The sequence below is a fragment of the Rattus norvegicus genome, chromosome 20 (assembly GCF_021556685.1).
Source record: "Rattus norvegicus strain SHRSP/BbbUtx chromosome 20, alternate assembly SHRSP_T2T, whole genome shotgun sequence".
Classification (NCBI taxonomy): domain Eukaryota; kingdom Metazoa; phylum Chordata; class Mammalia; order Rodentia; family Muridae; genus Rattus; species Rattus norvegicus.
Window position 1 is genome coordinate 57,062,656 of NC_141553.1, and position 27,605 is coordinate 57,090,260.

Genomic DNA, 27,605 nt, shown 5'->3' on the forward strand with positions numbered 1-27,605 from the left:
AAATTAGAGGAGTAATTTGGGGGTAAATAATTCTATATGTCCTGCTGAAGAAATGTCTAGAAACAGTTTTTGTTGGGCTGTTTGTTTTTAAGTAGGTAATTTGATTATTTTACCAGCTCTGGTGATCCCGGAATTGCTGCTTTTCTAAGCAATCTAAACTGGGTTTTTAGAAACCCCTCGTGTGAATATTCTAAAACATCCATCATCGTAAAATACTCATGGGGACGTAAGAGGTGAGCAGAGTGGCGAAGCAGGCATGGCACATTCTGTAGAGCTTAGAGAATTGTGAAATGGAATCCATGAACAGATGCCCATGGCTGTCACAGCAGGTCGGCCAGAGCAGACTGTCGAGGATTACAGAGCAGTTGTCTTCAGCCTTCATTTGAACTCTTCATTTAGCACCAGCAATAACAGCAAGAAGACAGAAGTAATATGTTTATTCATCATCTAAAAATCAGTAATATATTTTTCATTTGCATTGATCGTATAATTTGAGCATCGATTAGAAAACAATATAAGGTTTCAAAATTGTGTGATTTTTTTTTTCTGCAGGTGAGCATAAGTGATTCTTTCATTTTCCCTGTACACAGTATCTTGGGTTAGCTCCATTGATGTGCACTGAAGAATGTTTCCTTATCACTTACACAAGTACTGTGAACTTTCAACATCGAGCTAATAGGGATTTAAAAGAGCCCTGACAGGAGATTAGACACTAAGACCCACAATATAAAAATCTATGTTCAGGAGGATACAATTTCTAAATATTTGTTATGTAACTATCTCTTGTAACAGGGACACACTGTCTTTGAAGGAATCAATGTTTTCTATGACTCATGACTCAAATTCAGTAATTGAGTGGTCAGCAAGATGGCTCAGCAGGTAAAGGGAGTTGAAAAGAGATAGTAAAATATACATACAGAGTCATAAACAAATATACACACCTGAAAAATACAGACCAAAACTCAAATAGTTCACTCATAAGGTAGTTCATGTCATGTATGATATCAGATAGCAAGATCATGGTCATTATTATAATACCTCATACTTATAAAAATTCTTTACTGTCACATTGAATCCTCATACCAAGCCCCAAGTTAAGACAAGAATTTGGACTTGAGTGGATACAGTCTGTCTCAGAAGGTCTTCCAGTTTGTAAACAGCAGAGCTGAAGCTCTTCTTGCTCTGTCAGTTCTCTGGTCAACCATCTCGCTACTACCCTTACTATACCATCCACCCGACTGGTCTGTGCAGCTCTAAGGCAGTGATTACTCACCACATTCTTTGAATTCCAGTTTAATTTAAACATTGAGCAGAAGAAGAAAAGCTCTTTGGATTCTGGGGCTCAGAAGTAGAGTGCCAGTGTGTGAGGTGGGATAATCTGGTTTCACAACCCAGTATTGCCCCAACCTTGAAAAGTCAACCAAGGAAAATAGCTTTGGGTGATAAAAACTTTTTAATATTGACAACTTTTAACTTCAGAAATCAGGGTTTATAAATATTTATAAGCCAAATAACTCCTTTGAAGATCTGAAAAAATGTTACCTGTATCAAATTGATAATCAAAGACCTGTTTTACCTACATTTATTCACTAACCGGATAGATGCAGGCATTTCAGGCCTATGCTGGTATCAAGCTTATATGTAGGGATCACTTAGGTTTGAAACACAGTGGTAGTGTTGCCTTCTAAACACGGGAATCAGTACCCGCTTTTCAGTACAACTTTATGCCCTAACTCAGCTGTGTTACGTTTGTTTGTTTGTTTGTTTGTTTGTTTGTTTGTTTGTTTGTTTGTTTGTTTTGGGGGGGGTGTTGATTTGACTTGGTTTGGTTTGGTTCATATCTGTTTTTTGAGACATGATTTCTTTGTGTAGCCCTCAATGTCCTAGAACCCCCTTTGTAGACCAGACTGAGCCCCTGCCTCCCAAGTGCTGGGATTAAAGGCATGCATCACCACACCTTGTTTAACTTTCAAAACAGTAATTTTATTGTTCTTCAGCTCAGCCAAAATGTTCAAAGATGCCTTCCCAAACCTTTCTCATGTCTCCCCCAGTATTTGTTCTATTGTCATTTTACATTTCTCTGTGATCTAGAATTCCTATTAGCCTACAGAGTCTCATCTGATTGTTTACCACTGTGTATCAACACATTTTGAATATAAATTTAGTTTAAAAAGCATTCAATACACTAAGACCTTGCCATTGTAGTTATTTAAATACTTAAAATTTTCATTAAAGTATATGTAAATTTTGCAAGGAAATCTGGACTCCTTAGTTTAGAAAAATCGCTTTATTCACTAATAAGAGTTACCAAAGTAATACTATGTTACCTCTGTCTTGGTGTAGCCTAGACTACTCACATCTATAACCCTGTGTACAATTTAGGTGACTGCACTGCAGAATGTATTTCTAGCTTGAATGTACTCAGCCGTCTGCAGACTCAGATTCTGACACTGATACTACTGGCCATGAGCATCTACAGACCTCATGAAGAGGGATTAAAGCAGTAGCTTGGGTCACTCAGACAGAACTGGCACAGTTTAGAGAACACTGAAGTCACATCTTACATGGAGTTGGGATTCTAAGATTGGGAAATAAAACAGGCCAAAGTTACCAGAAAAAAACTTCTCAAAGCACAGTGAGTGATATGTATACTCAGATCTACTCAGATACTGGGCTTTACATTTTAAACACCAGGAGTTTCTCCTCTAACACATCTTTATTTCTTTAGTACCAACTGAGATAATTAACTCATACTTATATAATCCTACTACTACAAAATCTGCATAGGCCTCGGAGCTGTCACTTCTAATAGTGCAGGAGAGGCTGAGGCAGGATCACAAATCCAAAGCCACCCTGGGCTCTCTATATGGTAAGTTCTCTAGATACGCTACAGAGAGTGGTCATTTCTCAAAAGAGAGAGGGGAGAGAGAGGGAGGGAGGGAGGGAGGGAGGGAGGGAGGGAGGGAGGGAGGGAGGGAGAGGGAGAGGGAGAGAGAGAGAGAGAGAGAGAGAGAGAGAGAGACTGAATATCAGAATTACAGTCATTTAGAAAGATGTCCACATATTCAGAACTGTTAAACCAAGACCTATTATTTAAGAGTTACTCCCATCAAAGAAGAAGTTGTGTATGTGCATGATTAAATTGGGTTTTCATTATTGGATATTTGAACCTGTGTTGTAAATCAGCATGGTTTCTTAGACCATTAACAATACTAATTTAAAATGTTTTTACTTATTATTTTAGAAAAATTCTAATTTTTTTTTTAATTTTAACTGAACTTTCCAAATAATCTTTAAGTCTCAGATTTCTCCTACTCAAAACCTGAAGAACCAATTTGGTTTTCAACAGTAAAAAAAGTCAATGCATTTTATTTGGTAAAAGATGAGAAACAATTGTGTTTTATGAAAAAGGAAAATCTAGGATGTCAATACAGCTTTAGCTAGTTGTACAGGCCTTAAGCTGATCCATCCTCCTTTCCAGCCTTGCATGGAACCGCCCGTGTTGTCTCTCTTCTAGTACACTTTGCATCTTGACAAAGTGCTGGTTACCAAACGTGCTCTATGTTCTCTGCTATTATCATCTCCCTTCTGGACGCTCAAACTCCTGCCATCTCTAACTGCCATCATCGTTATTATTACTATTGTCGTTGTCGCCGTTTCTTGCTCCTCTCATATTATTTTTCTGGAATGCAGGTAATTTCTCATTCCCACCTACAAACTGATGTAAGCCTAGAACAAACACTATCTCTTCTGGTAAACTTTCCAACACATTCCTTCTTTTTCAGCCCTCTTCACTCAATAAGATACTACAGTTCAGATACATTGTCTTTTGCAGTATTATTTTAATTTTCTAGAATGAAAAAAATCACACGTTAATTTTTGAGCTATCTTCTTTATCTGCCCTTGGGCTTTGTGTGGTTAGTTGGTTGTTTGGCTGGCTGGTTAGTTGGTTGGTGTGTGTGTGTGGTAGGGCAGGGCTGGGGGAGGGTGGAGTTCTGGTCTGATCTGGTTTGGTTTGGTTTGGTTTGTGGTTTGGTTTGTTTTTCTTATGCCAGTTGGCATACCAAATAACATAACACTGACTTGCTATTGAAGATACAGATGGAACCTAGACACAAAGTGACAAATGGGCAGCCTATGAATAACCATACTTCTGTCATGAAACTTACCTGATCCAAAACAGTATTGTGCTGGGTAGTTTAGCTAAAGTCATCTGAGAGGAGGAAATGCTTCTGTAAGATCAGTCTGTAAGGCATTTTCTTAATTAGTTATTAGTGTGGGGAGGGTGCAGCCCATTGTGGGTAGTGCTGTTCCTGGGCTTGTAGTCCTGGGTTCTATAGGAAAGCATGCTAAGCAAGGCAGTAAGCAGCACCCCTCCATGGCCTCTGCATAAGCTCCTCCTCCAGTTTCCCACCCTGTTGAACTCCTTCCTGATTTGCTTTGATGATCAACAGTGATGTGAAAACATAAGGTGAATAAACCTTTCTATTTCACCTTACTTTTTAATCATGTGTTTCATCTCAGCAATTGAAGCCCTAGCAACAAGACAAATATCTAGTTAGTCTTTCCTTATTGACAGATGACTTCAAAATAAAATATAAAAAGAGCAGAAATGGCAAAGCACAAAAGGCCCAGTGTTAGGCAACAGCTGTGACAGTTTTGACTGTTACAAATCAAAATTTAAAAAGAAACTAGACATTTATTCAAATTAATAGTGAAACAAGATGTAACATAATACTCAAGCTTCTCATTCAGCAACTTGTATTAAGTTAATTAAATTTAATTTTACACACGTTTTTCACTCTGACCTTCTCACTTTCCTCCCCATTGTGGGAACGTGTTCCCAGGGCCTCCTTTCTATCCTAACACCTTTGTTCTGGAAGAAACAGCTTTGCCTTTTTTAACTAGGTCATATGTCGTAGCAAGAATCTCATATTCCCAGTTATCGCTTCTTCACAAAATTTGTAGTAATGTCTTTAGGAACAGCTAGGCGCCTTCTTTATCCCAGACTCTGTCAATGACCTGAAATAAATAGTCAACAAATGCTTTGTTAGACTAACGTGTTTTACTCAAACTTTTTAAGCAGGAATTTTCCTGTTAGTACTCTAATCTTTTTTGTAATTCTCCAGCACTATAACCATTCCTCCCAATTGTAATACTCTTCTGTTGTAATAATCCTTCAAAATATTGGCCTAGGGTTTGTACCTGCCTTAGTTATTGAGTTCCCAGATGAAAGACGCACTCACTGCCTTTGTATTTACAATAAGCCCAAAATAGCACAATAGCTGTGCAGCCTTTAAAATCTACTTTACTATAATAACCCTGAATTATTACTATCTTTCACAGCCTCAGGGCCATACTCTCCTCTCTCTTAACCCATGGCCGCTCCCATTTCTCCTCTCCTGCTCATTTTTTTTAATTGGATATTTTTTTATTTACATTTCAAATGTTATCCCCATTCCCGGTTTCCCCTCCATAAAACCCCTATCCCATCCTCCCTCACTCTTCTTCTGTGAGGGTGTTCCCTCACCCAACCTTCCACCCCTTCCCGCCTCACTGCCCTGACATTCCCTTACACTGAGGCATCGAGCTTTGGCAGGACCAAGGACTTCTCCTCCCACTGGTGCCCAACAAGGCCATCCTCTGCTACGTATGCAGCTGGGGCCATGGTTTTGTCCATGTGTACTGTTTGGGTGGTGGTTTAGTCTTTGGGAGCCCTGTTTGGTTGATATTGTTCTTATGACATTGCAAACCCCTTCAGCTTCTTCAATCTTTTCTCTAACTCCTCCATTGGGGACCCTGTTCTCAGTTCAGTGGTTGGCTGCGAGCATCCACCTCTGTATTTGTAATGCTCTGGCAGAGCCTCTCAGATGACAGCTATATCAGGCTCCGGTAAGCATGCACTTCTTGGCATCAGCAATAGTGTCTGGGGCTCGATCCCCAGATGGGGCAGTCTCTGGATGGCCTTTCCTTCAGTCTCTGCTCCAAACTTTGTCTCCATATTTCCTCCTATGAATGTTTATGTTCCCCCTTCTAAGAAAGACTTCCACAACTTTGGCCGGCCTTCTTCTTGAGTTTCATGTGGTCTGTGGATTTTATCTTGGGTTATCCAAGCTTTTAGACTAATATCCACTTACCAGCGAGTGCATATCATGTGTGTGTGGGAGGGGGTGGGATTTTTATTTGTTTGTTTGCTTGTTTTGTGATTGGGTTACCTCACTCAAGAGGATATTTTCTATTTCCATCCATTTGCCTATGAATTTCATGAAATCATTGTTTTTTTAATAATTGAGAGTAGCCTGCTCACTCTTACTCTTCTCCTGGTTCTCCTCTCTCTAAGCCTGCAAAACCTAAAACCCCACCTTTGCCTCTTCTGCCCATCTGTTGGCTGTTGGCATTTTTATTCACCAATCATAATTAACCTAGGGCAGGATCACTTTGCTAATGTCTCATCTCTGGGGCAGCCAGCCTTTGGGGGACCCAAATTGGCATTAGAATACAAGCAACAGTAAGCCAACCTACTACATCCTCTCCCCTTTGTCCAATTAAAAGGCTCTTTTTCTCTCAGATATAAGTTGAACACAACCATAACAATTATGCAAATTAGTATGATATACAATTATATAATAACATCTAGTCCACCATATTTTGCAATGTAAATAAAGTATTTTATCACCTATTCTAAGCTAATGAGTTTGTAATTATGTACCACAATCATTTTGATTTTATCTTGTATCATCATCTGAAAACCATTCATTTAAATCTAGAACATCTTCAATGCTATGTGACTTAAGTTTAATTGTGAGACTATATGTTGTCTTCAACCCTGTCATAGATTTAAGAAGGAATATATATTTGAGTATTCAGAAACATAGTTTCCAAAATTTAAACAACTGGCAGTGACAGTTGACTGCCTACACCCTCCCCAAGATTCTTTATAATGTTGGAGCAATTATCTTCAGCCTTCTGGCCAAGAATATCTGACAGACTTTAAGGGAAGCAGGAATTTTTAAGGACTAGCTTGCCCTGTCTTGGCAGAGCTTAGCAGTCAGCTGTCCTGTGTCCATTTGTCCTTTTGGACAGCATTATCTCTGCAGATGAAATTAGGGCTTTTCTTGCCCAGAGGCTAATGAAGTAACTCCACATGGGGGTATTGATGCTCAATGTCTTCTTTGAAGTGGAAGAGGGTTACTGTCAGGAGTAGATCTGCTTCATAATCAAAAGATCTTTTTAATAATGAAATGATTTTAAAAGCCATATTCTGTGCATCTCTGATGCTTTTGAAGACCATCTATATATAGCATAATTGAATTTTTGAACATTGATTAATTTTTTATCTATTTACTAATTGAATAACCTTGAAAACATTTTTATTGAAGTTAACTAAATTAGAATCTAATATGACCATGTGTTTCACTATCTGACTATTAACTTGCATTCCTTAATTATTTTATACAGTTTGTAATACTAACTATTAAAAGAACTGGGTCTAAGCCTTGTATTATTAAATGAGTTGCATAGGCAAAATGCCTATCTAAGAATAACAAATTTAATTTTAAATTTCGCCTCAATTTCCAAAGATTTATACCAATGAAAATTTTAAACCTGTATCAATATATAAATTCTGCTACAATGTAAGAAAATATAATTTCAATTCTGCATCAAAATATAAAGATTTCTACCAATGTAAGGTTATGGCTATAAAATGCTTTAAGAGTAAATTTAATAATCTATCCCTACTTGTCTATTTTCTACAGTATGACCATATCCCCTTTTTTCTTTTCAACCTCCTTACCTTTACATTAAAAAGAAAGAAGAGTAGAGGAAAGAAAACACAGAAATCCCTGAGTCTGTGCTTTTTTATTTAGTTTCCTCCCTGACCAAAACTATATTATATTATTTGTAAATTAGCCCTTAAAATGACAGCATGTCTACAATTCATAAAATAACAAAAACCAGGCATTCTAACTTAAGGCATTGGAACTATTATTTTTTAATTATCTTTTATCATTTTTTACAGTCTAATCATTATCCCCCTCCTGTTCTGCCCTTTAACAATTCCTCATCCCATTCCTTCCCCTCCTAGTCTCAAAAAGGATGTCCCCTACCCCAACCCCCACACACCCCTCCAGGCCTCCTCATTCCCTGGGTCCTCAAAGAAGACAATTTTCTATGATTCCTTCCTGGTAAATTGGGGGAGGTGGGGCTGAGGATTAGAAAAAAAGTGGTTAGTCTTAAGAAAGCTAGCTGTAGCATTTGTTTTCCAGTTTTGATACTTTGAGAAAGTTCACTTAAGATTGGAACCGTCTGAAAGGCTGATTGAACCGAGGTCTTAGGGGATTAGCAGTTTTTCCTGAAGCTGTTCTGGAAGCAAGTCTTTGGAAACATCAGTTGAGGCTGAATCTGGCAGGGAGCTAGAACACTGGGTCATTTCAGCATCCCCAAGGGTGAGTCTTGTTCTAGCTGTCCTCATGGTGTTTCATTCTGTGATATATAAACCTTACAACCAATATTTAGTTCTATAAAGACTATAAAGATTTGTATGGAATGTACAAGGTTCACAAATCAATTTAGTATGAATTTTTGCTCCTTGTTTGAGCAGCTGAAAGACAACTATCTTTTTTAAATGAGTTAATTTAATCAATAACCAAATTATAATAAATCTTCATGCCATATGAAAGGGTGGTATGATGAATTTTGAGGATTCTGTAGCCAACGAGATTTATAGGCTAGCTATACCTGAAGTTTTGGCCAGAGACATTTTTGTATCTCAGCCAGTGTAAGGGCTGTTCCTAAGTAGAGGGATCAGCAAATCATGTTACCTGTCCTGTTTGGTCTTCTTGAATTTTTTCTTCTTGTCTGCAGCCAAGATCTTCAAGGGTCTCCGTCTGTCATGTCTGATCCGTTTACTTTGGAAGGGGTCCAAAGGCTTTTTTCCTTCGAGTTGATACAAATACAGAGCCTCTCTCCCAAAATAGCATGTCCTTGGTCCAGCAACCAAAGTCATCTATGGTATAGATTGATTCACTCTAGCAGCCTCTCTTTTCTTTTCTTTTTTTTTTTTTTCCATTTTTATTAAATTGGGTATTTCTTATTTACATTTCAAATGTTATTCCCTTTCCAGGTTTCCTGTACATCAGCCCCCTAACCCCTCCCCATTCCCTTCTATAAAGGTGTTCTTCTCCCCATCCAACCCCCCCTTACCTCCTACATTTCTTTAGGTGCTTCTCAGCCATTTGATATTCCTCAGTTGAGAATTCTTTGTTTAGCTCTGTACCCCATTTTTAATATGGTTATTTAGCTCTCTGGAGTCTAATTTCTTGAGTTCTTTGTATATTTTGAAACAAGTCCTTTCATTGGATTTGACCATTTTCATTGACCATTCATGCAGAATGTCCACACAAACAAAACAGCTCAGCAAACCATATGTATCTCTGTCAACATACACACATAGGTATGGGGAGAATGGGAGAGGCTGCACGGAGGAGTGATGTTATTCACTTTCTGTGAAAATACTACAGATACGTATCTATAGATTTTCAACTCCCTTTCAAAAGTCAGTTCAAGAGTCATCCAGATCTGTTTGGATTGTGCCTTCTGCACTACATCCTGGAAGGTCTCTGTACTGTCATCCAGGCAAGACTCAGGCTCACCTACTTTGTTTCCTAAACCTCAAGTGTTCCATTGTTTTATGGTCAGTACCTTACGAGTCGCTGGTTGATATACTTTGTTCCTTCTCTGTTACCCAAATGTTATCAAACCATTACCTGTCCCTAATGGCAGTGAACTTTGATATCAACAGTAGGCTGAATCTCAGCTACATATTTTGGAAAGCTTGTTCTTTTGTAAGTATTCTAAGAAAGCATATAAATCTATTTTTATTGGATCAAGCTACTTCCATTTAGGCTTTTGGTCTCTTATGTCAGTCATAAACACCATTGAAGCTTCTAAAAAAGAAAAGCTCACCAGTAGCAGCTCACTTAGTGCAAGCATTTGATGGTGAGGAGTTTTTACTTGACGGTGCTGTTCTACACCCTTTGCTCACTTGCCAATCCCATTCCTGACCCTTTTCCAGCACTTCTTTGTTTCTTCCACTCATTGCAGATCTTAAGTCTCACTTTTTCCCACTGAGCTTTTCCTAATACTCTAAATAAACAGTAGGTTCCCCAAATTGAAAGTCACTTTCGTATTCTGTCCTTAGCATAACACTCACTACATTTTATGGAATTGATTGTTTTCCCTCATGGGAACCCAGGTTCTAGTTCATTGCTATGGCCCCACCATCATAGTAGCCTGTAAAGCCTAGTGGTCCTCTGTTATTTTTGTTGACCTTTTAAAAACAAGTGAGTATCCCAATGTTCTTATTAGGCAAGCAAAAAAATGCTAAAATTAGGGCCAAGTTATCAGGAAGGAAAGAAAAATGGAACTTTCCATATTCCATGTTCATTTTTTGTAAACTAAAACTATTCTAATAGTAGAGTTTACATAGTTTTAAAACTCTAGAACCAACATTAATAATATTAATGCTGGCACTGGAAAAGATTATTGCAATTTATACCACGATAATGTTCCTCCTAAATTTATACATGACTCCATCATGTATCATGAAAATTAAAGTTTTTTATTGTCTGTATATATATTCACAGGCATATTTAATTCACATCTATCATGTAGAATGCAATTAGTAATTATTTTTCCTTTTTTCTAATAAAATACTGTTGCACGTTTACATTCTAATGAAAGAGAAAGAGGAGGTGTAGATTTGGATGGCTGGGGAAGGAGGGAGAAAATGGGAGGTTCTGGTAGGACATTGGTTAAGAGAGACAGTATTCAGAGTATATTCTATAAAAATATTTATTTTCAATAGGAGGAAATACTATATTTTAATTGTTTAAATGAAAATAATATTAAATATCAAAATATTGTGATAATACTACTCATCTCAATTTATTGATTTCAAAATTGTTTGACTTACAAAAACCTTAATAAATGCTTTACCTAGTATCTATTGCTATATAACAAAAGGTAGAAATCACTCCTTTTTTGCTGTTGTTTTTGAAATGGTCATATTTCGATTATTAGAGTCTCAAGAAGGATTTTTCAAAAAAAAAAGTACTCATGGATTTTGAATATATTATGTTATCTTTTAGTTATTATTAAATAGTATTAAATAAAACAATATTTAAAGGGATATGGTTACTTGGAGTTATTATAAACCATGTTTTAAACATAAACAAGTAAAGTGTATTATTAATCTCAGCCAGGGATGTGGCTCAGAGGTACAGTGCTTGCCTGCCATGTGCAAGGCTCCGGGTTCAGTTCTCAAACAACAAAATAATATCAGTGAAAAGTATATAAATTATTATATTGTTTGTCATTAAGTTGCAATTTATCTTGTCTTACAGGATGCGGAAGAATACACAGACTTGCCAGTAAGACACAATGAGGACCATACGAATAATGAACTGGCCAAATGTCTTCCCATTGAATTAAATCCTCATTCATTTGACAGCCCTCACACCAAAGCCCATCTCTTGCTTCAAGCACATCTCAGCCGAGCCATGCTGCCCTGCCCAGACTATGATACTGATACCAAAACAGTCTTAGATCAAGCTCTCAGAGTATGCCAGGTATGACAGTCTTTCTGATACCTGCATTTTAATTTTATTACATTTAAGATGTTTTTATTCTAACATTGTTGAGAAATTACCAGGTGAATCAAATCAATACTTTTCTAAGGAAAACCAAATATAAATACATTATAAAGCCAGCAGTCAGAAGGTAGAGGTAGGCAGATCTCTGTGAAGCCATCTGGTCTGTAAAACAAGTTCCAGGACATCAAGGGCTGTTATACAGAGAAGCCTTGTCTCAGAAAAACAAAACAACATCAAAGCCGGTTTCAGTCGCATTTAACCAGAAAGTATTAAAGGAGAAGTGTGTGCCAGGAACATGTGTATGCATTGAGCTTGTTGTAATAAAATAGAAGAATCCATCCTTCTATGACTCAGGATGGCAAAGACTGTCAGTTAAAAATGTACGCCAAGGCCTTTGTCATCTATAATCCCAGCACTTAGGTAGCAGAGACAGGAGAATCTTGATATTAAAGTCAGTGTGAGAGTGAAAAATCTGAACTGGCTGCCTAGTGAAAATAAAAGGCAGAAGAGTCATAGAGCTTTGGGGGCTGTTGCTGGAGTGTTCTGGCCACAGAGTGGTTCCTGTTAGGAAGCCACCTGGTCTACTCACAGAAGCACAAATGATTATTGAAAAACAGTGGTAAGAGATGGTTAGAAATAGCACAAAAAAGGGAGCATTGGAAATGGTGGAGAAGATAGGTCAGTCTGTGTAGGAAGTTGCTGAAACTTCGTATGAATTTTAGACTTCTCTCTAAAGAAGAAAAGCATAGGAATGTTGGTTCATTAGTGATGTTAGTAATACCTATCAGTATTCTCAAATATTTAATACTTCTCATGAAGGTAACAGAAATGCCTCATGTGTTAACATAATTTTTATAAAAAGCAAATACTATCTAAACCTACAAATAATAGTAAAAAGTATGGCCCTGTTTTACATTTTACAAAATGTTTCAATATCCAAAGTAATATATGGTCCCTATACCCATTTATCTCTTTCTGTAGTCAATATAAAGTGTTTGTTGTAATGTTGTCTTATTGAAGTATATGAAGAAAATCTGTCTGTGTTGTAATGCAGTTTAAAAGGAAGAACATTGTAACAGCTTTTTGATATCATCATACACATTAGAATCTGAAGCCCAATCAGCAAAGTCTCCATGCCTTGACTGCTCCAGGGATAGGCAAGGAATGTTGACTAGGATAGGTGTGTTGGATGAGAATTGGTTGGATCCTTAATGGTCTTTGAATGAGGTTTGTTTTTTTTGTTTTTTTAAGAGTGGCTGAATGTGACAGGGAGTGGACAGGGGTTTTAGCAGGCATGAGAAACTGAAGGTGATCCCAGGCATCTCCAGCACAGCTGGAACAAAGAAACGACATTTGACTAAGGAAAACCACAGGAGAGTAGGTTTGGATGAAGCATGTACAATGGTGACAAAATTGAATGATGAGAGATCTTAACATTCTACAATTTATATTCGTAAACGTTTCCGTGATGTTTAAAAGTATTTTTAAAGGTACATAAGTCTATCTGATGATACCAGTGCAAGGGCATTATTTAAAATGGTAGAAGTTCAAAAACAGCCTAGGACCTCTCATCTAATTATAATTTGTAACAGTTCCACATATATGGGAAATATATTGCTACTTCTAGGAACAGATCTAAGATGGCTCCACAGAGAGAATTTACAGTACCATAATCATATCTGCGTAACGGGTTTATTATACTTTTTCTTTCTTGCTTTATGCTTTTCTGAAATGCGTGAGTATTTTGTAATTTAACTTGTAATATTTTTATTCTTGTTTCGTTGGGCCATTTTGTTTTGTTTGAGACAGAGTCTCTCTATATAGTCGTGGCTATCCTGGAACTTTATATGTAGACCAGAATGGCCTTGAATTCTATCTCTGCCTCATCCTCCACCTCTGCTTCCAAGAATTAAAAGCATGTAACACCACACCTATCACATTTTTATTGTTCAAAAATAGTTACCATATAACATAAAGTAAGCACTGGGTATCAGCAGTTCAGAGAGAATGAGGCTCTAACATATCAGTGTTTTGAACACACTTTTGTAGCTAACACATGATCATCAGGCTCTCTAAGAAGATGATTTACCATTCCTCATTAGTCACACTTTACAGGGTTAAAGTTCTGAGTTTTCTACTGTGACCCTGGATATTCGTTTGTGTTTGCTGTAACATTTTTTTCATCCTTTCTTTTTTTTAATTTTTTTATTAACTTGAGTATTTCTTATATACATTTCTAGTGTTATTCCCTTTCCCGGTTTCCGGGCAAACATCCCCCTCCCCCCTCTCCTTCCTTATGGGTGTTCCCCTCCCAACCCTCCCCCCATTGCCGCCCTCCCCCCACCAGTCTAGTTCACTGGGGGTTCAGTCTTAGCAGGACCCAGGGCTTCCCCTTCCACTGGTGCTCTTACTAGGATATTCATTGCTACCTATGGGGTCAGATTCCAGGGTCAGTCCATGTATAGTCTTTAGGTAGTGGCTTAGTCCCTGGAAGCTCTGGTTGCTTGACATTGTTGTACTTTTGGGGTCTCGAGCCCCTTCAAGCTCTTCCAGTTCTTTCTCTGATTCCTTCAACGGGGGTCCTATTCTCAGTTCAGTGGTTTGCTGCTGGCATTCGCCTCTGTATTTGCTGTATTCTGGCTGTGTCTCTCAGGAGCGATCTACATCCGGCTCCTGTCAGTCTGCACTTCTTTGCTTCATCCATCTTGTCTAATTGGGTGGCTGTATATGTATGGGCCACATGTGGGGCAGGTTCTGAATGGGTGTTCCTTCAGTCTCTGTTTTAATCTTTGCCTCTCCCTTCCCTGCCAAGGGTATTCTTTTTCCTCATTTAAAGAAGGAGTGAAGCATTCACATTTTGATCATCCGTCTTGAGTTTCGTTTGTTCTAGGGATCTAGGGTAATTCAAGCATTTGGGCTAATAGCCACTTATCAATGAGTGCATACCATGTATGTCTTTCTGTGATTGGGTTAGCTCACTCAGGATGATATTTTCCAGTTCCAATGGCAGTTCATAAACACTAGGGCCAGGAAGGCTGCTTGAAAGGTGCAAAATGAAGTAAAATCATTTTAAAATTTTATTTATTTATCTTATGTACACTCTAGTTCTTTCAGGCACACATCAGAAGAGGGCATCGGATCCCATTACAGATGATTGTGAGCCACCATGTGGTTGCTGGGAATTGAACTCTGGAAGAGCAGTCAGTGCACTTAACCACTAAGCCATCTTTCTAGCTGAAGTAAATTTTTATCTTTGCAAATAAATTAGTTAAATTATAGTCTTCGTCTGAATATCATGCATAAAGTTCATCTTAACCAATTTAATAAATCTTTCCTTTTTCATATTCCACCAAATAACTGCTTTAGTCCACGATCCCAAATTTCCTCTGTTTTGTCCCTTTAGTGTCCTCTGCTGTCTTAGCCATAATTTTGTAGTACCCCAGAGGTTGAGCTTGCCCAGTGAGTGCTTCCTTTTGATTTGTTCATGTTCCTTAGTGCGGCCCCAACAGAAAGAAAGGTTTTTCCTGCTAGTGAATCACATCCAGGAAGTTCATGACACAAATGTACCCATTGCTGATGATAGTGACTTTGACCATTTGAAGTAGAGATCACCACCCTCTATGATTGATTGATTGATTGATTGATTGATTTTAATAAATATCTTGTAGGAAGTTGTGCTCATGAATATTCTGCTGGAATGTCTGGTTTGGGGGTGGTGGTGGTGGTTGTTGTCATTGTTGAGACAGGGTTTCTCTATATAGCCTTGCCTGTCCTTGAACTTGCTTTAAGTAGACCAGACTGACCTCAAACTTACAGAGATATGCCTGCCTCTGTCTCTTGAGTACTGGAATTAAAAGTAAGTGCCATCATGTCCCACTCATATTATTTTCTTTTTTAATTAATTTAGTTTACATCCCAATGGCAGTTTCCCCTCCCTTTTCTCTGCCCTCCCACCCTCCCCCATTCCCTGCATCCATTCTTCCTCTACTTCCCTTCAGAAGACTGGAGATCCTCCCATGGAGATCAACCAACCCTGGCATATCAAGTGCAGTAAGACTAGGCCCATCCTCTCCTATTGAGGCTACACAAGGCAACCAAGTAGGGGAAAGGATCTGAGAAACAGGCAACAGAGTCAGAGACAGCCCTTGCTCTCCCACTGTTAGGAGTCCCATATGAAGACCAGTCTACACAACTATAACGTATGTGCAGAGGGCCCAGGTCAATCCCACTGAGGCTCCCTGGCTGGTGGTTCAGTCTCTGTGAACCACTATGAACCCAGGTTAGTTGATTCTGTGAGTTTTGCTGGGGCGTCCTTGTCCTCTCTGGCTCCTACAGCCCTTCCTCCCCTCTTCTGTAGAATTCCCAAAGCTCCAAACAATATTTGGCTATTGGTCTCTGCATCTGTTCCCATTAGTGGCTGGGTGAAACCTCTCTGATGACGATTTTACCAATCTCCTATCTGCAAGTATAGCAGAATGTCACTAACAGTGTCGGGGGAGGCTCCCTCTCATGGCATGGGTCTCAAGCTGAGCCAGTCATTGGTTGGCTACCCCCTTAATTTCTGCTCCATCTTTACCCCCGCACATCTTGTAGGCAGGACACATTGTAGGTCTAAGGTTTTGTGGCTGGGTTGATGTTCCAGTCCTTCTATTGAAGTCTTGGCTGGTTAGAGGAGATAGCTGATTCAGGCTCCATGACCCTCTTTGCTAGGAACTTTAGCTAGGATCACCTCATAGATTCCTGAAAGTTTCCATTGCCCTAGGTTTCTAGGCATCCCAGAGATGTCACCCGCACCCCAGATTCCATTTGTCTCTTCCAGTGCTCTCTCCCTTCATCCTCCCTCCACCTGATCCCATACCCACACCATCCAGTCCCCTCCCCACGTCCACCCACGATTTCTGTTTTATTTCCCATTCTCAATGAGATTCAATGTCCTCCTTTGAGCCCTCCATGTTGCCTAGCTTCTTTGGGTCTATGGATTATAACATACTTTATGGCTAATATCCACTTAGAAGTTAATCTTTCTGGGTCTGGGTTATCTCACGCAGAATGATCTTTCTAGTTCCATCCATTTGCCTGAAATTTTCATAATGTCATTGGGCATTTTGAAAAACATAATGACAGCAGGCATCATACACAAGACTATCACAAGTACTTTGGGAGTATACTTGCTTCAACATGTAAGCAATGAAAGAGAAGGGGAGCATGCTCTTCCCTACTGTATAGTTCCAGAATGATGGAAATAATATGTATGAAAATATGAAATGTATGAAAATAATGCACGTGCATCCAAAGGACACTCCACCATAAGGGCACTTGCTCACACATGTTCACTGCTGCTCTGTTCATAAGAGTAAGAAACTGGAAACTAGCTAGATGTCCCTCACCCAAGGAGTGGATATAGAAAATCTGGTACATTTACAAAATGGAATATCACTCAACTGTCATTGCTTGCTGTCATTATTTGTTTTCTAGAATGTCCCAGTTTGTCTGGGAAAAGCCACTCAGGATGCTATCTGATCCTTTCACATTTTCTTGCTGCCACATCGTGTGCTGTACAATTATGGGATCAGTTGGCCCTGGTCTCCTCACCTTTAAAATCCTATTCTTGATCATCTTAATTATAAAATGTAGCAAGTGATATTGAAAAACTGTTCTTGAGCGTGAGTTCTGCTCTGGATTATAGATAATGTCCATCCAGACTATGTATAGTCCATTGCACACGATCAAAGAAAACCAATGCTGAACCTCCTAGCAGATACCACTTGTCAGCAGCTTCTTGGTAGGAGAGGAGGGCTTTGTCCTATTGCCTTTTCCATGCTGGGATTTTCTCTAGTTTGAACGTATGCAGTTCTCGTGTATGCTGTCACAGCGTCTGTGAATTTAAATGAGAAGCAAACAGGTTGTTTTTGGAAAATGCTGTTTCCTTCTAGTCGTCTACCACTTCTAGCTCTTTAATCATAAGTATCTGAACCTTGAGAGGGGAGGGGAGTGATACAGACACTCCATTTAGGACTGAATATTGCAAAGTCTTTTACTGTGTGTGTTGTTCAGCTGTAGATCTCTGTGTTAGCTGCTGTCCGATGCAGAAACTTTTCTGATGAGAAGTCAGCATGCTCTGTCCTGTGGGTAGAGCAGTATGTGATCAGGAGTTGTTTCAGTCGGAATCTCTTGCACAGCTGTTGTAGCTTGTACAGTTCGTGGCTACATGAGATCAGTGAATATATTTATCCTCCAATAACACGTGTTATCAACTTCCGGCACTATGATTGTTAGTCAAGCACCAGCTCAATTTTTCTGTTAGATAACTCAGTGAGCCTTATCTTCAATTGGGTCTTACCATCAGGTTGTGGAAGGTAACCACATATATTGGTAGTATTATTGATAGCCTGTAATGTTTTGTTAGAAGTCTGTGGAACCCCTTTGGACAATGATTCAAAAAGAAACAGCCAATTCCTAGTACTGGAAGATTTATTTGGTAGTACATTGTATCTAGTTGGGGCATCGTTGCTCCATTACAGGATTAATCCATTTAAATTCCATATGTAGTATATATTATATAAGAAGCTTCTACAAGGGGTTGGGGATTTAGCTCAGCGGTAGAGCGCTTGCCTAGCAAGCACAAGGCCCTGGGTTTGGTCCCCAGCTCCGAAAAAAAGAAAAAAAAAAAAAAAGAAGCTTCTACAATAAATAGTAGGTTACATGTGGCTTTTCAAAAGGCCTTTAGACCCTCCCCACATTTCCTCTACCCTGCCCTCCCATCACCCTCTCCAGTTAATCCTCCTTCTAACTTTTCCTTGATCCTGTATAATTGTAGTCAATTTTCTGTTCGTTGGAAGATCTCCTCCTCTTTGACTCCTTACTAACTGCATTCATTCAAAATTAGTGAATGAAACACAAATATCTAAAGCTAACACCCGCACATAAGAAAACATATGTAATATTCTTTGTGGGTCTGGGTTACTTAAGATGGTTATTGTCTCAAGCTTTTATCCATTAACCTGAATATTTCATAATTTCATTCCTAATTGCTAAATAATATTCCACCATGAAAATTTCTAGATTTTTGTCATCCGTCCAACAGTTTATGGATATCTAGGCTGTTTCCAGCCTAGATGGATGAGCAGATATCTGTTGTAAAATGTAGTAAATGCCCAAGAGTAGTATAGCTCGACCTTGTGGTAGATCTGTCTTTAGATCAAAAACATTTTGTATTTAGATGGGATACTTTTCTCTAGGTAAGTTTCTTGGATTTCACATGATTCAGTGTATTTTCTATAACTACATTAATTTTGAAAACACATTTCATCATCAATCTGTTTTTTTTCCCTCTTTGTTTTCTTTCCCTGATCCAAAACAGGTTCTGATGTAACTCATAGAGACGGGTCTCTAGCTGCCTTAGTCCAGTGTGACCCTGAAGTCCCTGCTCTTCAGTTTCCCCTTCAGGTGGCAGGGGTTACATTGCAGGCGTGTGCGCCTCCACTAATGCATTGCTAGAGGTTGCAGCAGATCAAACCTAGAGCCTCTGCTATGCTGTGGCCAGTGCACTACCAACCATTCTACTTGGCCAGCCTCACTCTGATTTTAAAACATGCTAATGGATAATACTGCATGCGTTTCTGCAACTATTTCTCCATATTTTAGAATATAATAAGAAAGTAAAACAGCCAAGTTACATTCAGTGGGGGAAATGTGAAAAAATAGCCAAGTACAAAAAGGAGAAATGTAGGAAAAAAATCTTTTAAATGAAAAATATAGCTTAACTGTGAACATACTGGGTCTGTATTTCATTAGCAAATGGTTTCCAGTTTTCGGAAGTTAATTGTAAAAGGTATTTGATTCCCAAAGAATGAAACAGCATAGAGGAAGGTGAGTGTGTTTCCCTACTGCTCACTAGAATGGGCTTGGTGGGTGGGAGTGCGTTGAAAGCATCGCTGTCACGTGAATGAGTCAGAGTTAGTCTTTTTAGAGCCAAGTACAATTAGCAGTGGAAGTAGTCCAGGTTTTACCAAGCTTAAAAAAGAAGTACTTGGTGTAATCCCTAATACAATACTTGTAAGGATGTTTTGATACTGCAAATGTTAGGTGAAGTTGATGTATTCTTAGTTAAATCCTTTCAAATGTTAAATGCTTCTAATTAGACAAAATGAGATTTTCTTTAAGTAGGTAACATAGTAAGTTTCAGAAGATCTCGCCAGATCATTTTGATAAAAGTAAGGTAAGTGGATTATATGTAAACAGTATGTCTGCTTTGAAGGTCTGTGTCAGGTGACATTATCAGGTTTCATATCTAAGGTGTACTAGGAACTTCAGATAGTTGTAGCGTTGCTAACTGGGAAAATGACTAGGACCTAGTGTGTCATTGTAGGAGTTATCTATTCATCACAAAGAAAATAAATATTTCAGTTTTTTCTTTCTAGTTCTTTCATAAGAGATGATAGAGTTGTGTGGGGGGGGGCGCATGCGCATGTTTTCCTACAACTTTAAAGATTTTCTACTGCCAAATTGAACTATCAATACATGTAGTCTACTTGCTAAACATATTTTAATGTGACCTTATGAAACTCATAAGAGACAAAGATTGTGCCTAATCAGGTTGCTTTCTTGGCCGGACACCCCAACAGCCCCTTCTTGCTATAGAAGCTAGCTGAAGGTGTGTTACTGGCTAAGGATTTAAAACACATCAGTCTATGTTAACTTAATCATGTATTCTTCCAAATGAAAAGATCCACACTGCAATGGACACTGGATCCAGATGGTCTTCAGTACAATGACCAAAACCACCTAAAACAAAGCACCATCCTTACTAGGGATGTAGCAGAGCCAGCAGGCTTAACACCTCCCAAACCAGTACTATGTATATTTAATATATATGTGTAAATAAAGGTGCCTAATACCACCTTTATTTACTCCTGTGAAGTTACGCGAATTCTCCCTTCAGGGACTAAAATATAATTCAGAAGGATTTTTCCTCCTGGGTAACTGTACCTGCAAGCTTTTATAGGGCAGTGCTGGGATGGTTTGTTGATAGTGTCATGCTGTTGTGAAGGATCTTTCTATCCCCAGATCCTCTCCTCACACCCACATAACAACCCTTTTCCCGGTTGGGGCTTTAGGAAATGAGTAATGCTTAACCCATTTGTGTGATCAATTCACTTAAGCAGCTACTGTGAAATGTTAATCACAACTTTAATTTGTACTGCATTAGCATTTTGATTAACTTGTAGGCTTGCTAGCACACTTGAAGCGCTTTTACTCATAGTTACAGCTCGGAAATGACTTTTTGATTAATTAAGTTTGTTAGACAGCAGCTGAGCTTCCTGAATGCTAACCTTCTGGGGGTCAAAGTTCAGGGGAAAGTTACTGTGAACAACTGTTGCTATTGAAAAAGGATCTTATAAATGTACTTTCACCATTTTAATTATTGATAAAATATTGTATCCCTTACTTCACATGACCTGATCCTTTAAATAAGCGTGCCTGTCTCTCCAGAAAGCTATTCTCAGGGGTCTTCCCATCCTTGCAAAACGTCCAGGAGCTCTTGAGCTAAGCATTGGGTTTGTGCACAGTCTTAACAGCTGAAGTTTTAACAAGCTCCTACACTGAGTTTGCAGTTATGTTTCTTTGGGTTGAGCATTTTATTTGAGAGTAGTTCATTTTTCAAGGTTTTCTAAAACCTTAGTGCTCTGAATGTACTCAGTGTAGTCTGATCTTGGAAGCTAGGCAGAGCCAGGCCTGGTTAATCCTTGAGTGGGAGATTTCCAGGAGGGGTTACAAGAGTCCCTGGATATTCTGAAACTACTGTTCCTCTTGTGCTAACATCTCACATATGTTAGTGCAGTCTATTTGTTATAATTAATATAAGCTGATACTTATATATTATTACTAACCAACATCCATAATTATTCATAGTTCTTTAACATTTACATATTATATTTTTGTTTTCCTGTTTATACTGTCATTGAAGATACTGCATGAATTCGTCTTGACTTTTCTTTCACTCTTGGCCTGTCTTAACTGTGAAAGTTCCTCCAACTTTCTTTGGTCTTATAAGCTTTTGTAGTAATTCGCATTCCCATGATACTCCACTATTAATTTTGTTTCTCTACATTAACGTAGTCTTCCTTCATTCTGGATGAAATAGATCTTTCAAAATCCACTAAGAGAAAATTATCTTTATGTTATTTAATTTGGGCAGAAGTGGCAACATGGCCTGTCATTTCATCTGTGGTCCTGGCGATTTTAATATGCTTGTGATCTTGGCTGTGAAAGAAATGGTGCAGGGAGAAAGGTTTTCTTATGGGGAGGGAGGAAAAATCAAGGACAAGATGAGGTTTGCAGAGTGCTACAGTGGGAGCACAGGGCTGGAGCATCACATTCTGGACTCTGTGCACATTTTGCAGCACATACACTGACAAATTTCTTTAAAAGAAGTTTAGGTTTCGGGAGAAATTTTTAATAATAGACTTTAATAGACTTAATAATAAAACACTTTTCTCTTACTATCCTGTTTAATGTATAAATGTCAGTGGTTGTGTTTGTTAGGTTGTATTAGTGCCTACTGTTTTTATGTTGGATTATTGTACTCCAGAATGAGTTTTGTTTCAAAAATAGAATTCTTGAATAGCTGGCATTGAGATATAACTATATGAATTAAAACTAATACAAATGTTTTGTTTTCAAAACTTGTATTATCAAAATGTATTCATAAAGATAGTAATTATTTAGTTAAATCATTTTGTTTAAATTTAATTTTCATTTCTATGTATGTGAAAGAAGAGATATGAGCCAACTGAAATCCTTTTTGAAATAAGACGGCATATGTGTAAGTCAGCAGAGGTGGTGAAGTTTCATGCAGAGAGCATGGGTCTGGAATTGGAAAAATGGGATTAATCCTTACCTCTGTCACGCTTGTGGGTGTTATTACATATTCACTGCCCTTCCGTAAGCTTCTGTTTCCCTGTTGGTCTCACAGTTGCTTTTGGTAAGGATTTAATTAAGTTATTTGTGAATGTGTTTTACATTTTATATAATGCTGTACAAATATTTTCATCACAGTGTTTGCACACAACATGGCCTTATATAATTCGCTATTTGGGGATTTTCACAGTAATTGCAAGAGATTCCTACTACTTGATAAACTTAAATGTTCACTATTTAAAGTATAATGTTCAGTCATAGAAGATGAAAAGAAAAATATTAGTAGATTTGGATAAACTTGTTTTTCCTGCCACTATGAAACCGGTTGGGTTTACCTGTTCAGATCAAACCTGAGAAGATTAGGGAATTCTGTGGTGGATTTATAGTGAATGTTGAGGCCTCTTTGATTCATCTCTTCTTTCTAGTCTTGCTCCCTCACTCAGACATAGGCTGAGACAGGAGAATTCTGCCTGATTCATTTTTTTCTCTTCTCTGAAACTCACATTGAACAGTTTCCTGTTTGCAGTGACAAAAGCAAGCTTCCCCGAGTGTCTCCAACCAATGCTAGCAATGCATTAGATTTCCTTTTTTAGCTGTTTCCTAAATGAAATCTTTTTCTCAAATAGCACTCATAGTGCCAGTTTACCATCTTCAGTTCCATCATAGTCACTTCAACAGTTAGGTTTTAAACATCATAATCACCTGCAACCCACACTCCTGCACATGAACGATGTCATACCGCCTCACCAGAAGCTGAATGATCTCATTTGTGACCCTTCTCTCACAGTGTACTTTATCTTATCAGTCAACTTGACTGAGCACTTCTGGTTTTGTAATCAGGAATTTTTTCTACCTTTCCCGTTCCCTTAGGTTAGTCTTCTGGCCCCTTATGTTTGTACTCAAACTGGCCACTTCAGCACTAGTGTCAGAGTGTGCTAACATCTTGTACCATTATGGGTAGCTATCAACATCTGAATTCTCTGCCTTCAGGTCAAAGTTACTCATTGTTGCAGGAGATAATGTCGGAGTAGTGTTGAATCCACTACAGAGTCATCCTGTCCAGGATTTTTTCCTATCGTCAATTCTACTTAGTTCCTAAACATTTTTGTGTTCCCTTATATTCTGAATTTCACAGACTTTGTACTACACTAATTACAGTAATTCCTTTGGAGCCAAGCTCCCACAACTTGAATCCTAACCAGACGTATTTTCTAAAACACTGTAGGCTTAGATATGTTTCTTTCTTTTTCTGAGCAACAAACTCTGTATCTATAAAATGCACTCAAATTTAATGTTGCATAAAAAATTGCTAATAGACTGACAAACAACAAGCATTAGCAAATGTCAGTTCTAATCACAGGTTACTCCCAGTGCTTTAGAGGGCACACAGATGGCCCCCACTGTCATCCTTCCTACCTTGCTGCTCTTGCCCCTACCCCTACTCTTGTACTGATTCCTTTCTTAGCAGTGCAGCTCATTGTAACTTTTCCACTTTTTGTCCTTGATTTCTGAGGTCCCCTCTAGCCTATGCTCCTCATGGATCTTGTCTTCACTTCAATAACCCACCCGGCTTCTCCCAGCTCACCTCTCTTCAGTAAATAACAGACATTCTTACTGTTTCTACTATGATATGGTTTTAATTATCCAATTTTATAAAAAATAAATACAGTGCTAGAAATCACATTTTCATTCCAACATAGCAGACATGACAATCAGTGGAAATCGATTCCAACTTGTTAAGAGAACATCTTATAAAGACTCAGCCCCATCCATGTTTTTCCCTATACTCAGATTCATCATAGCTGTGTCTCCTCAATGCGCCAAAATGATCTTCTGTGGTTGGCTATCAGATCTCTGATAAACTGTGAAGTAACCTGAGGAAGATTATTTAAGATAGTATGACACAGAGTCCTTCCCCAGTTCACTCATATGCTGCCAGGATCCTCAATCCCCCATCCTTAGCCCTGTCAGTTACAGACCTCTGGACAGTAGTAGCATGGCCTTCCCACTCCACATGAGAACCAGAGGGACTTCCTTTAGTTGGTCCTGCACAACAGGATTAGTCCTTTGCCTTGTCCCTTCATTTTCTTGTAATTGCAAACCTATCCTGATGCTTAGCATGCATCTGACCATGCAGTATCCTCCCCTTTACTCCTCCCACCCTGTGTAGAAATGGACATCAAAAAGATGAAAGGAAACCCCTGCCAAGGAGGCTGTGGAAGAGCTGTTTTATGTTATTTAAGTGAGTCTCTGTTTGTTCCCGTCCTTTATGCAGCAGACAGCTGATGGGTCCTAGTGTTCTTATGTTGTGTATTTTCTCTTTGCTTCCATAAAACCTCTTCTGGATTCAGTAGTATAAAGTAATATTCTTTTAGATGTGATAAATGGGATAAAATTGGGATCCAAGCCAGGCTGTAGTCACACGTCTCTTTAAGCCCAGCACCAAAGAGGCATGGTCAACAGAGTAAGTTCCAGGACATCCAGATTCCATACAGAAACCTTGCCTTGAAAAAAAAAAGAAGAAGAAGAAGAAGCAGCAATCCAAATCTATATCTGACATCAAAGTTTGTTTTTGTGTTTTCATTCATACTGCCTATAATAGAATCTCAATAATTTAGTCATGACTTCAGGATCATTATAGTTGGATTTTTTTACTTTAATAAAACAAATCTGTACTGAATACACTGTGCTTAAGCTAGAGTTACAAAGAATTACAAGGACTCTATAGTTTACAAGACAATATGCAAACAAAGAATGCCAGTGAGATAGGATCAGGGACCTTGAGAGTAAAGGAGGAGAAGACAAGTGAGCCTGTACCTGCTGGGAAGAATCAGAGAAGCTTCTGAACATGAATTGTCAAGTGTGTAAGGAGAAAAGAAGAGTGTTCATTTTTTTAAAAATTAACAGCTGATGATGCCTGGCAAATACTAGTCATTTCGTATTACTCCACTGAGAGCATAGTGGGCAAGGTGACGAGAGAAAAGAGAGAGTAGTTACGGACATGCTTTGCAAAGATGGGCCTCTTTTGGTTTAATACATAGTGCGATGTCATTGAAAATATTTAAGTTTTACCTCTTTAGAAATTCATTTTAGTAAGGAAATGAAGTATTAAAGAAACTTGGATTAGAATGAGAATAACTGGAGGCTTCTGAGACAGTGGACAGGCTAAGGAGTGAGACAGAGCAGCGGCACTGGGCAGTGGTTGGCAGACAGCTGTACAGCCGTGTTTAGTTCTGCACATTCATGCAGCCAAAAACCCTTCATCAGCCCTTTCTATCCTGTAATTTAAAGGGGAGGTTCAAGAGCTTCCAGGGACTAAGCCCCTACCCAAAGACTATACATGGACTGACCCTGGACTCTGACCTCATAGGTAGCAATGCATATCCTAGTAAAAGCACCAGTGGAAGGGGAAGCCCTGGGTCCTGCTAAGACTGAACCCCCAGTGAACTAGACTGGTGAGGGGAAGGGCGGCAATGGGGGGAGGGTTGGGAGGGGAACACCCATAAGGAAGGGGAGGGGGGAGGGGGATGTTTGCCCGGATACCGGGAAAGGGAATAACACTTGAAATGTATATAAGAAATACTCAAGTTAATAAAAAAAAAATATATAGAAATAAAAAAAAAAGGGAGGTTCGGTTCAAGATAGGACTTTCACTTCAAATAACCTCTTACTGTGTGTTTTTGTTGGAGTTTTGTGTGTTTTTCACATCTGGATCATACAGTGAAAACTTGTAAGAATTAAATCTTATGAAATCTTTCAGCTTCATAATGAAAACTTCAAAGTGGGGAGGGAGGCAATGGGGAGAGGGTGGGGCGGGGAACACCCATAAAGAAGGGGAGGGGGAGGGATTAGGGGGATGTTTGCCCGGAAACCGGGAAAGGGAATAACATTCGAAATGTATATAAGAAATACTCAAGTTAATAAAAAAAAAAAAAAGAAAGAAAAAAAAAGTATGGCTAATCCGTGCAATTGTAGATGTGAGCTTTTGTTCTAGAATTTATTTCTAGTCAAGTTACAATACAAACTGTCAAAAGTGAATTTGTTTTGTTAGTTGTCATTTTACAAGTTTTGAAAGCATCATCGTATTGCATTAGTGCAGTTACTCATACCTCTTTTCTGTTCACTTAGCTGGTCTCAAGGGTTATGATTTGCAGATTTTCTCCATAGCATTCATCATAACATGTGTGTTCCATACACCTTAAAGATACTCAGCTTTGCAGAAAAAGGAGAAATGTATACACACAATGTTTCTCGGAGTTCCAGACAAAATCATGTGTACCTGAACGTTCACATGTGCTGAGACATACATATGCACGCATGTAAATACATTCTATCTGTATTCAGGCTTTTGCTGTGTAGCTAGCAGCCCAGCAGGTTCTCATGGCCAAGGAGATCATTCTCTCCTACTGAGTATCATATCCAGAGACCCTGGCCCACCTCCCTGCACTGTACGTAAAAAGACTGTTAATTTACCTTGACCAGTTTTTCTGATTATTTTTTATAATTATAGAACACAGGTGGGAATTGAAAGCTTGGAACAGTATGTGCGCACTGAGATCACAGAGTGGTAGACGTCACATGCTATCTTAGAAATGATTTCTACAAACAGTAGACTTTGTACATTTTATATCTTACTGTCAGTGAGATATTTACTGTTAAAGTGTCAGTGTAATAGTTTGCTGGTTATATCACAAAACAAGTTAGTAAAATCCTAAAACTGTATAATGTAATTGCCAATCTATTAACTTACATGTCTTCCAGTCAGCATTCTGCAGAATCTAATTTAATTGAAATCACTTTGCCTGTGTAAACTTCTCCTCTGTTTAAGTAAGATTTCACTGTTTAGTTTTGCCTTAAGCAAATGCAGCCTTTTGTTTGTCCATAAAACATTAGATTAGATGTATAGACTGATGTGGACAGCTTCCATCACTGCACATAAGCCACAGGCTGTTACCCATACAGTGTGGTATGTTGTCATTAACAGTCAGCCTGTATCTGTAACCTCCTCTTTCAGGAAAATATATTTTTAAA

At 38.6% G+C, this 27,605-nt stretch overlaps 1 protein-coding gene across 10 annotated transcripts in view; it reads left to right on the forward strand.

The window, feature by feature from the left end:
- The window catches only part of Ascc3 (activating signal cointegrator 1 complex subunit 3), a 280,053-nt gene that overhangs the window by 230,152 nt on the left and 22,296 nt on the right, over positions 1 to 27,605 (forward strand). For 7 of the 10 annotated variants that reach the window (XR_015644791.1, XM_087597565.1, XM_087597567.1 and 4 more), the window contains 1 exon segment: positions 11,406 to 11,630. The exons of the other annotated variants lie outside the window; for them this stretch is intronic. Coding sequence is in view for 6 of the 7 variants with exons in the window: in XM_087597565.1 (XP_087453691.1) it covers positions 11,406 to 11,630 (225 nt within the window). In the remaining variant the exon portion in view is untranslated. 10 annotated transcript variants of the gene reach the window in all.